At 39.1% G+C, this 15,712-nt stretch overlaps 1 protein-coding gene across 1 annotated transcript; it reads left to right on the top strand.

Annotated features, from left to right (window-relative positions):
• The first annotated feature begins 417 nt into the window (after window positions 1-417).
• Window positions 418-14,419, top strand: PYY (peptide YY). Its single transcript, XM_073681070.1, has 4 exons — window positions 418-563; window positions 11,289-11,476; window positions 12,814-12,897; window positions 14,093-14,419. The coding sequence occupies exons 2-4, from the start codon at window positions 11,289-11,291 to the stop codon at window positions 14,118-14,120; spliced, it is 300 nt and encodes a 99-aa protein (XP_073537171.1). The 5' UTR covers window positions 418-563; the 3' UTR covers window positions 14,121-14,419.
• Window positions 14,420-15,712: the final 1,293 nt, after the last annotated feature.

Consider the following 15,712-nt stretch of genomic DNA (forward strand, 5'->3'; position numbering starts at 1 on the left):
ACATACGCTCCACACAAGACCTGGGGATGGAGAGGCTGCTGATGCGGAGTGGTAGGCAATGTCTTAGAAGTAATGAACTCATACTAGCAGAGAGTCTCTAATTGGTCTATAAACAAACACAGGTGAATGTCTCAGCATTACTCCCTAACCTGAAACCACTACATTAACTAATTATCCCCTATCTCTGATGATAAAATGTTAAAATAATTGAGTTGTAAAAGCAGATTACTCCCCAAACCTGAAGGTTAATAGACAGACTCCTCACCCACGCATACCTCTATCACTTTACCTCCTTCTAGATCTGCACCCTCCTCCCTCACCCTATACAATATGCCATAATAGACAACTTATTGATCAATCAGAGATGAGTGAGTGTCTGGTCATAGGGGATGGAGCTGGAAACTTTGAGTGGGAGGAGGAGCTGACTTATTCCTCTGCTATCACAGGAGATATAAACCCACAGAGGGATCATAAGGCAAAGCAGATCCTTGGCAGCCAGCAGCAGAGAGAGAAGTGTTGGAGCATCTTCACCTGTCTGCACAGTCCCTTCCTTCCATCACACAGTGAGTAGAAGCATTTTATGTCTGACTAGAGGTCCAGTCAATGGCATTCATGTCTTCATCAATAGATATCTTATTTTCTGTTTGGGTTTCATAGTTTTAAGGTTGAAAGAATACCCAGGTCCATCAAGTTCAAGCTTTTATCATACTGTGTTGTAGAGCAATGCTATGTTATGTTCCTATTATCTTCTTGAGGTTGTAATGCCATTGACATCCAGGTTGTACAACATTCTGTTAGCCCAGATGATGTGATTTTTTTTTTTATAACCAACACCCAAGAATCCAGATTTTTATTATTAGAGCAATTTATGATGGTGATCATTTTAGCTATAAGTGCCTTGGAAGTTTAACGCTGATATTTCACTTTGTACACGTTATCTTCCACATATTTCCTACACCATTGTGGTTGAGCGATGAAGGATGACGGGTGCATGGCTGATCAATAAATCACTTATTTGTGAATGTAGGTTGTCTGTGTAAATCCCCTTTTTAATAGGGGATTAAGATTTTAAGAATTTATTGGAAAGACCCAACATTTGGTCTGTAAGAAGTCACTACAATGGACAGCTTAGTCGTCGCAGATATTCTGCAGGCAGTGATGGCGTGTTCATGGTGAATTTAGAGCAGTTCTTACTATGGCCAAAATAATTTTGGATATTACTGTTTTCCATTTTGTTAGCAGTTCTAATGAACTACCCCATACCCAAAGATACAAGGGGCAAATATCTCTCCTTATGTGACAACAATGGTAACTTGGATTCCAATCTTACAATATTTTGCCAAATTGTGGTTGAAAGAGTGTGAGGAGTACTATTGTACACGTCATAGGGAAAGGGTATATGGAATAACAGTAGCAGATATAGGGGAGGTTATATAGAGAAATGGGAGGAGATATAGGGAGGTTATATGGAGTAATAGGAGGAGATATAGGGGAGGTTATATGGAGTAATAGGGGGAGATATAGGGGGGTTATATGGAGAAATAGGAGGAGATATAGGGGAGGTTATATGGAGTAATAGGAGGAGATATAGGGGGTTATATGGAGTAATAGGAGGAGATATAGGGAGGTTATATGGAGTAATAGGAGGAGATATAGGAAGGTTATATGGAGTAATAGGAGGAGATATAGGAAGGTTATATGGAGTAATAGGAGGAGATATAGGGAAGGTTATATGGAGTAATAGGAGGAGATATAGGGAGGTTATATGGAGTAATAGGAGGAGATATAGGGAGGTTATATGGAGTAATAGGAGGAGATATAGGGAGGTTATATGGAGTAATAGGAGATATAGGGGAGGTTATATGCAGTAATAGGGGGAGATATAGGGAGGTTATATGGAGTAATAGGAGGAGATATAGGGAGGTTATATGGAGTAATAGGAGGAGATATAGGAAGGTTATATGGAGTAATAGGAGGAGATAAAGGGAGGTTATATGGAGTAATAGGAGGAGATATAGGGAAGGTTATATGGAGTAATAGGAGGAGATATAGGGAGGTTATATGGAGTAATAGGAGGAGATATAGGGGAGGTTATATGGAGTAATAGGAGGAGATATAGGGAGGTTATATGGAGTAATAGGAGGAGATATAGGGAGGTTATATGGAGTAATAGGACGAGATATAGGGAGGTTATATGGAGTAATAGGAGGAGATATAGGGAGGTTATATGGAGTAATAGGACGAGATATAGGGAGGTTATATGGAGTAATAGGAGGAGATATAGGGGAGGTTATATGGAGTAATAGGAGGAGATATAGGGAGGTTATATGGAGTAATAGGAGGAGATATAGGGAGGTTATATGGAGTAATAGGACGAGATATAGGGAGGTTATATGGAGTAATAGGAGGAGATATAGGGGAGGTTATATGGAGTAATAGGAGGAGATATAGGGAGGTTATATGGAGTAATAGGAGGAGATATAGGGAGGTTATATGGAGTAATAGGACGAGATATAGGAGGTTATATGGAGTAATAGGAGGAGATATAGGGAGGTTATATGGAGTAATAGGAGGAGATATAGGGAGGTTATATGGAGTATAGGAGGAGATATAGGGAGGCTATATGGAGTAATAGGAGAAGATATAGGGGAGGTTATATGGAGTAATAGGAGGAGATATAGGGAGGTTATATGGAGTAATAGGAGGAGATATAGGGAGGCTATATGGAGTAATAGGAGGAGATATAGGGGAGGTTATATGGAGTAATAGGAGGAGATATAGGGAGGTTATATGCAGTAATAGGAGGAGATATAGGGAGGTTATATGGAGTAATAGGAGGTTATATGGAGTAATAGGAGGAGATATAGGGAGGTTATATGGAGTAATAGGAGGAGATATAGGGGAGGTTATCTGGAGTAACAGGAGGAGATATAGGGAGGTTATATGGAGTAATAGAAGGAGATATAGGGGAGATTATATGGAGAAGTAGGAGGAGATATAGGGGAGGTTATATGGAGTAATAGGAGGAGATATAGGGAGGTTATATGGAGTAATAGGAGGAGATATAGGGGAGGTTATATGGAGTAATAGGAGGAGATATAGGGAGGTTATATGGAGAAATAGGAGGAGATATAGGGAGGTTATATGGAGTAATAGGAGGAGATATAGGGGAGGTTATATGGAGTAATAGGGGGAGATATAGGGGAGGTTATATGGAGTAATAGGAGGAGATATAGGGAGGTTATATGGAGTAATAGGAGGAGATATAGGGAAGGTTATATGGAGTAATAGGAGGAGATATAGGAAGGTTATATGGAGTAATAGGAGGAGATATAGGGAGGTTATATGGAGTAATAGGAGGAGATATAGGGAGGTTATATGGAGTAATATGAGGAGATATAGGGAGGTTATATGGAGTAATAGGAGGAGATATAGGGAGATTATATGGAGTAATAAGAGCAGATATAGGGGAGGTTATATGGAGTAATAGGAGGAGATATAGGGAGGTTATATGGAGTAATAGGAGGAGATATAGGGAGATTATATGGAGTAATAAGAGCAGATATAGGGGAGGTTATATGGAGTAATAGGAGGAGATATAGGGAGGTTATATGGAGTAATAGGAGGATATATAGGGGAGGTTATATGGAGTAATAGAAGGAGATATAGGGAGGTTATATGGAGTAATAGGAGGAGATATAGGGAGGTTATATGGAGTAATAGGAGGAGATATAGGGGAGGTTATATGGAGTAATAGGGGGAGATATAGGGGAGGTTATATGGAGTAATAGGAGGAGATATAGGGAGGTTATATGGAGTAATAGGAGGAGATATAGGGAAGGTTATATGGAGTAATAGGAGGAGATATAGGGAGGTTATATGGAGTAATAGCAGGAGATATAGGGAGGTTATATGGAGTAATAGGAGGAGATATAGGGAGGTTATATGGAGTAATAGGAGGAGATATAGGGAGGTTATATGGAGTAATAGGAGGAGATATAGGGAGATTATATGGAGTAATAGGAGCAGATATAGGGGAGGTTATATGGAGTAATAGGAGGATATATAGGGGAGGTTATATGGAGTAATAGGAGGATATATAGGGGAGGTTATATGGAGTAATAGAAGGAGATATAGGGAGGTTATATGGAGTAATAGGAGGAGATATAGGGAGGTTATATGGAGTAATAGGAGGAGATATAGGGAGGTTATATGGAGTAATAGGAGGAGATATAGGGGAGGTAATATGGAGTAATAGGAGGAGATTAGGGGAGGTTATATGGAGTAATAGGAGCAGATATAGGGGAGGTTATATGGAGTAATAGGAGGAGATATAGGGAGGATATATGGAGTAATAGGAGGATATATAGGGGAGGTTATATGGAGTAATAGAAGGAGATATAGGGAGGTTATATGGAGTAATAGGATGAGATATAGGGAGGTTATATGGAGTAATAGAAGGAGATATAGGGAGGTTATATGCAGTAATAGGGGGAGATATAGGGAGGTTATATGGAGTAATAGGAGGAGATATAGGGAGGTTATATGGAGTAATAGGAAGAGATATAGGAAGGTTATATGGAGTAATAGGAGGAGATAAAGGGAGGTTATATGGAGTAATAGGAGGAGATATAGGGAAGGTTATATGGAGTAATAGGAGGAGATATAGGGAGGTTATATGGAGTAATAGGAGGAGATATAGGGGAGGTTATATGGAGTAATAGGAGGAGATATAGGGAGGTTATATGGAGTAATAGGAGGAGATATAGGGAGGTTATATGGATTAATAGGACGAGATATAGGGAGGTTATATGGAGTAATAGGAGGAGATATAGGGGAGGTTATATGGAGTAATAGGAGGAGATATAGGGAGGTTATATGGAGTAATAGGAGGAGATATAGGGAGGTTATATGGAGTAATAGGACGAGATATAGGAGGTTATATGGAGTAATAGGAGGAGATATAGGGAGGTTATATGGAGTAATAGGAGGAGATATAGGGAGGTTATATGGAGTAATAGGAGGAGATATAGGGGAGGTTATATGGAGTAATAGGAGGAGATATAGGGAGGTTATATGGAGTAATAGGAGGAGATATAGGGAGGTTATATGGAGTAATAGGAGGTTATATGGAGTAATAGGAGGAGATATAGGGAGGTTTTATGGAGTAATAGGAGGAGATATAGGGAGGTTATATGGAGTAATAGGAGGAGATATAGGGAGGTTATATGGAGTAATAGGAGGTTATATGGAGTAATAGGAGGAGATATAGGGAGGTTATATGGAGTAATAGGAGGAGATATAGGGGAGGTTATCTGGAGTAACAGGAGGAGATATAGGGAGGTTATATGGAGTAATAGAAGGAGATATAGGGGAGATTATATGGAGAAGTAGGAGGAGATATAGGGAGGTTATATGGAGTAATAGAAGGAGATATAGGGAGATTATATGGAGAAGTAGGAGGATATATAGGGGAGGTTATATGGAGTAATAGAAGGAGATATAGGGAGGTTATATGGAGTAATAGGATGAGATATAGGGAGGTTATATGGAGTAATAGAAGGAGATATAGGGAGGTTATATGCAGTAATAGGGGGAGATATAGGGAGGTTATATGGAGTAATAGGAGGAGATATAGGGAGGTTATATGGAGTAATAGGAAGAGATATAGGAAGGTTATATGGAGTAATAGGAGGAGATAAAGGGAGGTTATATGGAGTAATAGGAGGAGATATAGGGAAGGTTATATGGAGTAATAGGAGGAGATATAGGGAGGTTATATGGAGTAATAGGAGGAGATATAGGGGAGGTTATATGGAGTAATAGGAGGAGATATAGGGAGGTTATATGGAGTAATAGGAGGAGATATAGGGAGGTTATATGGATTAATAGGACGAGATATAGGGAGGTTATATGGAGTAATAGGAGGAGATATAGGGAGGTTATATGGAGTAATAGGAGGAGATATAGGGAGGTTATATGGAGTAATAGGAGGAGATATAGGGAGGTTATATGGAGTAATAGGACGAGATATAGGAGGTTATATGGAGTAATAGGAGGAGATATAGGGAGGTTATATGGAGTAATAGGAGGAGATATAGGGAGGTTATATGGAGTAATAGGAGGAGATATAGGGAGGTTATATGGAGTAATAGGAGGAGATATAGGGAGGTTATATGGAGTAATAGGAGGAGATATAGGGAGGTTATATGGAGTAATAGGAGGTTATATGGAGTAATAGGAGGAGATATAGGGAGGTTTTATGGAGTAATAGGAGGAGATATAGGGAGGTTATATGGAGTAATAGGAGGAGATATAGGGAGGTTATATGGAGTAATAGGAGGTTATATGGAGTAATAGGAGGAGATATAGGGAGGTTATCTGGAGTAACAGGAGGAGATATAGGGAGGTTATATGGAGTAATAGAAGGAGATATAGGGGAGATTATATGGAGAAGTAGGAGGAGATATAGGGGAGGTTATATGGAGTAATAGGAGGAGATATAGGGAGGTTATATGAAGTAATAGGAGGAGATATAGGGGAGGTTATATGGAGTAATAGGAGGAGATATAGGGAGGTTATATGGAGAAATAGGAGGAGATATAGGGAGGTTATATGGAGTAATAGGAGGAGATATAGGGGAGGTTATATGGAGTAATAGGGGGAGATATAGGGGAGGTTATATGGAGTAATAGGAGGAGATATAGGGAGGTTATATGGAGTAATAGGAGGAGATATAGGGAAGGTTATATGGAGTAATAGGAGGAGATATAGGGAGGTTATATGGAGTAATAGGAGGAGATATAGGGAGGTTATATGGAGTAATAGGAGGAGATATAGGGAGGTTATATGGAGTAATATGAGGAGATATAGGGAGGTTATATGGAGTAATAGGAGGAGATATAGGGAGATTATATGGAGTAATAAGAGCAGATATAGGGGAGGTTATATGGAGTAATAGGAGGAGATATAGGGAGGATATATGGAGTAATAGGAGGTTATATGGAGTAATAGGAGGAGATATAGGGAGGTTTTATGGAGTAATAGGAGGAGATATAGGGAGGTTATATGGAGTAATAGGAGGAGATATAGGGAGGTTATATGGAGTAATAGGAGGTTATATGGAGTAATAGGAGGAGATATAGGGAGGTTATATGGAGTAATAGGAGGAGATATAGGGGAGGTTATCTGGAGTAACAGGAGGAGATATAGGGAGGTTATATGGAGTAATAGAAGGAGATATAGGGGAGATTATATGGAGAAGTAGGAGGAGATATAGGGGAGGTTATATGGAGTAATAGGAGGAGATATAGGGAGGTTATATGAAGTAATAGGAGGAGATATAGGGGAGGTTATATGGAGTAATAGGAGGAGATATAGGGAGGTTATATGGAGAAATAGGAGGAGATATAGGGAGGTTATATGGAGTAATAGGAGGAGATATAGGGGAGGTTATATGGAGTAATAGGGGGAGATATAGGGGAGGTTATATGGAGTAATAGGAGGAGATATAGGGAGGTTATATGGAGTAATAGGAGGAGATATAGGGAAGGTTATATGGAGTAATAGGAGGAGATATAGGGAGGTTATATGGAGTAATAGGAGGAGATATAGGGAGGTTATATGGAGTAATAGGAGGAGATATAGGGAGGTTATATGGAGTAATATGAGGAGATATAGGGAGGTTATATGGAGTAATAGGAGGAGATATAGGGAGATTATATGGAGTAATAAGAGCAGATATAGGGGAGGTTATATGGAGTAATAGGAGGAGATATAGGGAGGATATATGGAGTAATAGGAGGATATATAGGGGAGGTTATATGGAGTAATAGAAGGAGATATAGGGAGGTTATATGGAGTAATAGGAGGAGATATAGGGAGGTTATATGGAGTAATAGGAGGAGATATAGGGGAGGTTATATGGAGTAATAGGGGGAGATATAGGGGAGGTTATATGGAGTAATAGGAGGAGATATAGGGAGGTTATATGGAGTAATAGGAGGAGATATAGGGAAGGTTATATGGAGTAATAGGAGGAGATATAGGGAGGTTATATGGAGTAATAGCAGGAGATATAGGGAGGTTATATGGAGTAATAGGAGGAGATATAGGGAGGTTATATGGAGTAATAGGAGGAGATATAGGGAGGTTATATGGAGTAATAGGAGGAGATATAGGGAGATTATATGGAGTAATAGGAGCAGATATAGGGGAGGTTATATGGAGTAAAAGGAGGATATATAGGGGAGGTTATATGGAGTAATAGGAGGATATATAGGGGAGGTTATATGGAGTAATAGAAGGAGATATAGGGAGGTTATATGGAGTAACAGGAGGAGATATAGGGAGGTTATATGGAGTAATAGGAGGAGATATAGGGAGGTTATATGGAGTAATAGGAGGAGATATAGGGGAGGTAATATGGAGTAATAGGAGGAGATTAGGGGAGGTTATATGGAGTAATAGGAGCAGATATAGGGGAGGTTATATGGAGTAATAGGAGGAGATATAGGGAGGATATATGGAGTAATAGGAGGATATATAGGGGAGGTTATATGGAGTAATAGAAGGAGATATAGGGAGGTTATATGGAGTAATAGGATGAGATATAGGGAGGTTATATGGAGTAATAGAAGGAGATACAGGGAGGTTATATGCAGTAATAGGGGGAGATATAGGGAGGTTATATGGAGTAATAGGAGGAGATATAGGGAGGTTATATGGAGTAATAGGAAGAGATATAGGAAGGTTATATGGAGTAATAGGAGGAGATAAAGGGAGGTTATATGGAGTAATAGGAGGAGATATAGGGAAGGTTATATGGAGTAATAGGAGGAGATATAGGGAGGTTATATGGAGTAATAGGAGGAGATATAGGGGAGGTTATATGGAGTAATAGGAGGAGATATAGGGAGGTTATATGGAGTAATAGGAGGAGATATAGGGAGGTTATATGGAGTAATAGGAGGAGATATAGGGAGGTTATATGGAGTAATAGGAGGAGATATAGGGAGGTTATATGGAGTAATAGGAGGAGATATAGGGAGGTTATATGGAGTAATAGGACGAGATATAGGAGGTTATATGGAGTAATAGGAGGAGATATAGGGAGGTTATATGGAGTAATAGGAGGAGATATAGGGAGGTTATATGGAGTAATAGGAGGAGATATAGGGAGGTTATATGGAGTAATAGGAGGAGATATAGGGAGGTTATATGGAGTAATAGGAGGAGATATAGGGAGGTTATATGGAGTAATAGGAGGTTATATGGAGTAATAGGAGGAGATATAGGGAGGTTTTATGGAGTAATAGGAGGAGATATAGGGAGGTTATATGGAGTAATCGGGGGAGATATAGGGAGGTTATATGGAGTAATAGGAGGAGATATAGGGAGGTTATATGGAGTAATAGGAGGAGATATAGGGAGGTTATATGGAGTAATAGGAGGAGATATAGGGAGGTTATATGGAGTAATAGGAGGAGATATAGGGAGGTTATAAGGAGTAATAGGAGGAGATATAGGGAGGTTATATGGAGTAATAGGAGGAGATATAGGGGAGGTTATATGGAGTAATAGGAGGAGATATAGGGAGGTTATATGGAGTAATAGGAGGAGATATAGGGAGGTTATATGGAGTAATAGGAGGAGATATAGGGGAGGTTATATGGAGTAATAGGAGGAGATATAGGGAGGTTATATAGAGTAATAGGAGAAGATATACGGAGGTTATATGGAGTAATAGGAGGAGATATAGGGGAAGTTATATGGAGTAATAGGAGGAGATATAGGGAGGTTATATGGAGTAATAGGAGGAGATATAGGGGAGGTTATATGGAGTAATAGGAGAAGATATACGGAGGTTATATGGAGTAATAGGACAATCATCATGCATTGAGCATCATGTAAATGACAAAAGCAGTGGAGACTGATCAATTAGATGTTAGAACATAAATCTCTTGCCCTGATTGATTACTGTGAATGAGTCCTCAATTCATTTGCATTTGTCATTCAAAACACAACAAACTTTTTCCTTTCCATACCTAGGTAAAAGGGAGTCTGCCATCCTCAAACTCAAATTAAACTATACTATTTATATAGTCGTAATGGGGACTTAGCCGTGATATGCAGTGTCAGTGCGCACAGGGCCAGGAATTCAGTAATGCATCACTTGCTCTGGGCACGCCAGTACTCTAAATAAAAAAATGTGGACTTGCAGGGCATGCTAATTAAGGGGGCAGAAGGGTTCACTGAGCCCTTTACCACAATAAGGTGGCACCGAGGAGACCTCTTTTTTATGCTTGAAATAAAATGTGTTTTTTTTAATGTAAAACTGAAGAAGTGAAATCTATACTACAGTATGATTTTTAGATGGGCAAACAAGTAAATTTCCCTCTTTCAAGGTAAAACTATTTTTTTTTAATATGATGAAAGATTGTTTCTTGTTGAACAGAATTCCTACTGTTTGGGTGTTTTTAAAGATCATCAATAACTAATAATACTCATACAATAAAACTCTAATGTAGCATCAATGTGAACTGATTCTGAAATATATTAGATTATTGATAATAAAAGAAAAATGTATTAATCTCAGTTCTAAAGTTAGTAAAAAAAAAAAAATAAATAAATAAAAATTTTCAGACATCTTAAATTATCGGTCACCAATAATAAGGAATCATATTTAGTAGTTAAACGTTATAATGTTACTTTATATGAGTTAACTTTATGGTTTCCTCGCTAGTTATAACATCATAGCATTTTTTTTAGAAACCAATGCATCATTGTGAAGAGTAAGCAATCCTTGACTAAGCAAAACATTGTTATAATCAAAGATGATATCTGTAGTCCTTAAAGGAATCTTCTATATCAATATTTTGAGGTCTTCTTATCAATGTCTAGAAGTTTGGATGATGTGGATTGAAGACTTGCCAATGTCCATTATCTCATTCCCAAAGTCTCATTTTTGTCCACCGATTTTACTACTTTCGGCTTCTGAATACTCATACATCTTCATAACTTGGACATATAGATTATTTAATATCCTACGGTTGATATCAGTTGGTCACTTAATATGTCTTGGTCAACCAGATATAGGAATGTCTTGGTCAACCAGATATAGGAATGTCTTGGTCAACCAGATATAGGAAATAAGGCTCTTGAGTGTGCATCGCCCATTATTGGGCCATACTTTGATTAGACATAGCATTGGGGACCTCAAGTTGGGTATGTTAAACAGTTTATGACCAGCTTTTTAATAAGTTCTGCCTGTTTTCTTGTTCCCCCAGATGGTAACCTCTATGAAGCTGTGGCCAATGATGGTAGCTATTGCAGTGTGTGTCTTAATATGTCTAGGGACAATAGTAGAGGGATATCCACCAAAACCAGAATCCCCTGGAGAAGATGCTTCCCCGGAGGAAATAAATAAATATCTGACCGCTTTGAGGCATTATATCAACCTGGTGACAAGGCAAAGGTGTGTGATATCATCATAAACAAAAAACGGGTCTTCATTTTTGGATGTTACCTTAGAAAACTGATTCCATCTATGTCTTTTTGACTTAAACACTTAAAGGGTTGGTCTGCTTTGGCGGATCACTTTTGGTTTGAAAATCAGCAACTATTTACTTTTTTTTCTGTAGCACCACTAAAGGGAAGATGAAGTTTTACACAATTCTCACTAAAACTAATGGGCTGATAGAGTAGCTGGCTCCTCCAGAATAAGAGATGCTTCATTCTGATGGTCTTACTACTCAGAATTCTCCAATAAAGCATTTGAAAATTTGTCTGCCCCTTCCACTTTTTTATATGTAACAAGTGTATGTCCTGAGCAATTATCCCAACCTATGACTCTCCAGTTATTGAAAAAGACTTCCTAATTGACTTAATTTATTAAATCAGAATCAAAACTTTACATTATTTTTCTTTTCATAATATGGGCATCATTAGGAAAAAATTAAAGATTGACTAAGGACTCGTGCACGTGGCTTAATTTTTAATCTGAGTACGATCCAACAAAACATCGGAACGCACTTGGACCAATGTTATTCTATGGAGTCATGCACATGTCAGATTTTTTCCTTGGATCGAGTGTGATCCGATATTTTTGGATCGCACTCGGCTATGAATGTCAATGAGTCAGTGGGAACCATTGGACTGTACTCAGATTTCCACAGACTAACAAAATGGAGAAGATGGAGAATTTTTTTTCCCATCATCTCCTCATCCAAGAGAATCGGATCACACTCCGATCATACTCCGATCACACTCTGATCAGAGTGCGGTTTGCATAATTGACTTGATTCGCTCGGATGAGAGACTATACGGTTGTCTGCACCTGTCCTTAAAGGGCAATTTCTCAGTGGCTCCAACCAAGGTTCCAGTAATAATTTGATTCTGGGCAGTGATTGGCCTTGGTGTGGGAAAGAGCATTGTTCTGTCTGTCTCGATAACAGGCAAGACAGGAACTTATCCGCTTGGAGAGATGTTAGTGAGTCATGAAAAGGCAATAGAGACAAATGAGAGACTGCCAGGTGGTAGCAGCTAATATCACTACAGTGATTACTATGTTATACCGTGTATGAGATAGGCAATTTTTTTATTAAAGGAGATAGTCATATTTATCATACATTCTAGTTATAACAGCAAATTATAGCAGAACATGTAAATAGTATAGGAAAGTAAGTACGGTATAATAGGTGACAGTGGAAAACGATTGGAAACAGAGACTTGGGTTTCATCCACTTTCCACTCCATACTCTCACCATTATTTCCTAGTTCATCAAATCCTAATGCATACTATGTTTTGAGCAGATATGGGAAGAGGGACAGTCCAGCTGAAAGTCTGATTTCTGAGCTACTTTATGGAGACAATGGAAACCACAATAGCAGATCACGGTGAGTAAATAAAGCAGCTACAAACACATGATAGATCAGTGGTACCCAATATGGTAAACTGTATGGACCTTGTATCCCAAACTCCACTTGACCTGCACTGTAAAACTACAAGGCTTTCCAGTTTATATAATGAACAGTATGGCCAATCATTCATCTCAATGGACAGCTTTTAATGGGAATCTGTGAGCAGGTTTTGCTATGTAATCCAAAAGCAGCATACTATAGGGCAAGAGAGTCTGATTCCAGTGATATATCATTTACTTGACTGCTTGATGTAGTTTTTATAGAATCCTTTCTCTATCTCTTGTAGGTGTAGCAGTGGTCAGAAAGCTAAGCCTTTTATAACCCCGCCCCCACACCTGATTGACAGACTCCTGTGTACAATGTACATTGCCAGCAAGCTGCCAATCAGTGGTGGGGGCAGGGTTACACAGATCAGCCTGACTGCTGTACATGTCAATGATAATCTCCTGCTGATAAAACACTGATTGTATTGAAACTACAGCACACAGCCTAGTAAGTGATACAACCCTGGAATCAGGGTCTCTCAGCCGTACACTGTTTTCTCTGACACAGATGACTTTTTATAACATCAGAGGAGAGCAGTGCTGGGATGCTTACCCACTTTATTCCAGACTTTTGACATTTCTCTATGACTTGTCAAAAGTTTTCTTAAAGTGCAAATACACTTTAAAAGGCCATCCATGATTAGAAAACATGGCTGTTTTAGTCAAATGCAACACATTGGTGGATTTTGCTTGGTGTTGCAGTATGGCTCCACCAAAGAAGGTATCGCCAAGCTTCAATACTACACAACATGTGGACAGATATGACACCTTTTTTGGACCAAAGATGCCATGTTTTCCTAATCCTGGACAAAGATTGTGCAGTGGTCTCAAACACGTGGCTTTCAATTTATAGCAAAATCACCATGACAGCCCTCAAGTTGGACATCACTGTATTAGTTGTTTTATTTGACCCTCAGTCCTAGTAATGAGCACGAAGAACTGAAAGAACATCACCTAATCACACTAATGGGCTTTGTCTTCCTACCATTGAGAACGTCAGGATGCAAAAAAGTACAGAGTTGGGGGTCAACAATAATCTACAATGTAACAAGAAATTTCTTACAATATTAATAGACTTGAGTTTGTATTTTAGAAAATATCTAAAGCTTTCTTTCCTATTTCCTTAGGTACGATGACTCCTCTTACAACTGGTGACCCTTGGCCCGTTCCCTCTCCCCCTCCCTTTTCCCGGGTGATTGCTTCCCACCTTCCCTTCTTTTTAACGTATCAATTATTTTTATGCCATATTGCATTTTGACTGGTTCCTGTATCTCATCTCTCCGCCCGGCGGGGAGTGTGCAGAGCGGACGGTGCCACCCTTCAGTGGTGTCAAGAACACGCGTGTGTGCGTGTGTACACCATCCTACCAGAGCTGCCTCTCCCATGATATGCAGTCTGTGATGTTTGACAGAGAATTCCACTGTGTCCAGAAATAAAAGCAAGTTTAATGGAAATGAGACTGAGTTATCAATGTGTGATTGTCCATTTTAATCACAAATCAACCCCTGAACAACAGGCCAACAGGCTTACGTTTCTGCACAAACTGGGATATTTCTTGATTTGTCTGGAGCCCCTAGTGATAAAGGTCATGGGCCCCCTTACTGGCCACTTTAGCCATGATTCACCTTGGGTCAAAAAATATTGCATTGCAAGAGCGCTTATTACTCCGGTTGGGGAATAGGCCCTCAGACACTGGGCTAAAGCCTGGATACACATTCTGCATGTCTGAGCAAAGAAAGACATTAGGTAACGTCATTTCCTCCATTGCTGTTAGACTTAACACCTAATTTAAAATATGACTCTTATCACCTATAATCCTGCCCTAACAAGGCCGAAGTACTCCATAATGGGACTAAAAAAAAACTTTACCTCATACAAAGTATAAAATCTTGACATGGAGGACATCCAAGAATGTGAGAGCAGGAGTTCTCCATAACAGGGTCTCCTAAACAGATGTCTTCCCTTCCTTCAGTCCGTTTTCCTCCAACTTAGGCCTCAATCAGACGTCCTTTTTTTCACATGAGAAAAACTGGCCGAGTTTCATCAGTGATTTCCGTCAGCGTTGCATCTGAGTTTTGTCCGAGTTTCATCAGTTTTTCTCATACATGAAAAAAAAACTTCTGTATTCTTTTCCTATCTTAGGCCATGTTCACACTAGGTGTTTTCTCAGTGTTTTTTTATGCAAATTTTCAGCTGCATTTTACAGTACCAGCAGTCTATGAAATTTAAGAAATCTCATGCACACACATTGGTTTTTGTGTCACCAGTCTTTTGTGCTTTTAATTTTTTTCTGCACAATAGAGCATGTCACTTCTTTCAGCGTTTTTTCTGCGTTTTTCATGAACATAGCTATCAGGTTTTGCTGCGTGTTTTTAGTGAAAAAAAGCAAGTACAGCAGTAGGTGAAACTCAGTTATTTTTGTAATTTTACCATCTTGTCTTGGTCACTGAGATGGCAGTTTGGATTAGGAGGTTTAATGTGCATACAATTGCCAATCACTTGTCCAGTCGCTACCTCACAATATGTATAGTAAGACCTCCTTCAAACGTTGTTTATTCATGTAGGAGAAAAACGAAACGTTTATTTTGATCAGAATGTGGTCCGAGCGTCATACGTTTTTCTTGTACGTGGAGAAAAAAAAAGTTTCTCCACCTTCTTCTATGTGACTGTCCATGAAAATCGGACTGCACTCGGCTGTCATCAGAGCGTGGTCCACTTTTTTCAGACCCATAGACTCGCATTGCCGA

The sequence above is a fragment of the Phyllobates terribilis genome, unplaced genomic scaffold (assembly GCF_046119375.1).
Source record: "Phyllobates terribilis strain yellow unplaced genomic scaffold, ASM4611937v1 Scaffold_5__5_contigs__length_657084704, whole genome shotgun sequence".
Lineage (NCBI taxonomy): Eukaryota > Metazoa > Chordata > Amphibia > Anura > Dendrobatidae > Phyllobates > Phyllobates terribilis.

What these genes read in the sequence shown, in the direction of transcription:
- PYY (XM_073681070.1), top strand. Translation starts at nt 11,289, where the DNA reads ATGGTAACCTCTATGAAGCTGTGGCCAATGATGGTAGCTATTGCAGTG. An exon ending in AACCTGGTGACAAGGCAAAG is followed by an intron (nt 11,477 to 12,813) that starts GTGTGTGATATC and finishes TGTTTTGAGCAG; the next exon opens with ATATGGGAAGAGGGACAGTC. An exon ending in AACCACAATAGCAGATCACG is followed by an intron (nt 12,898 to 14,092) that starts GTGAGTAAATAA and finishes CTATTTCCTTAG; the next exon opens with GTACGATGACTCCTCTTACA.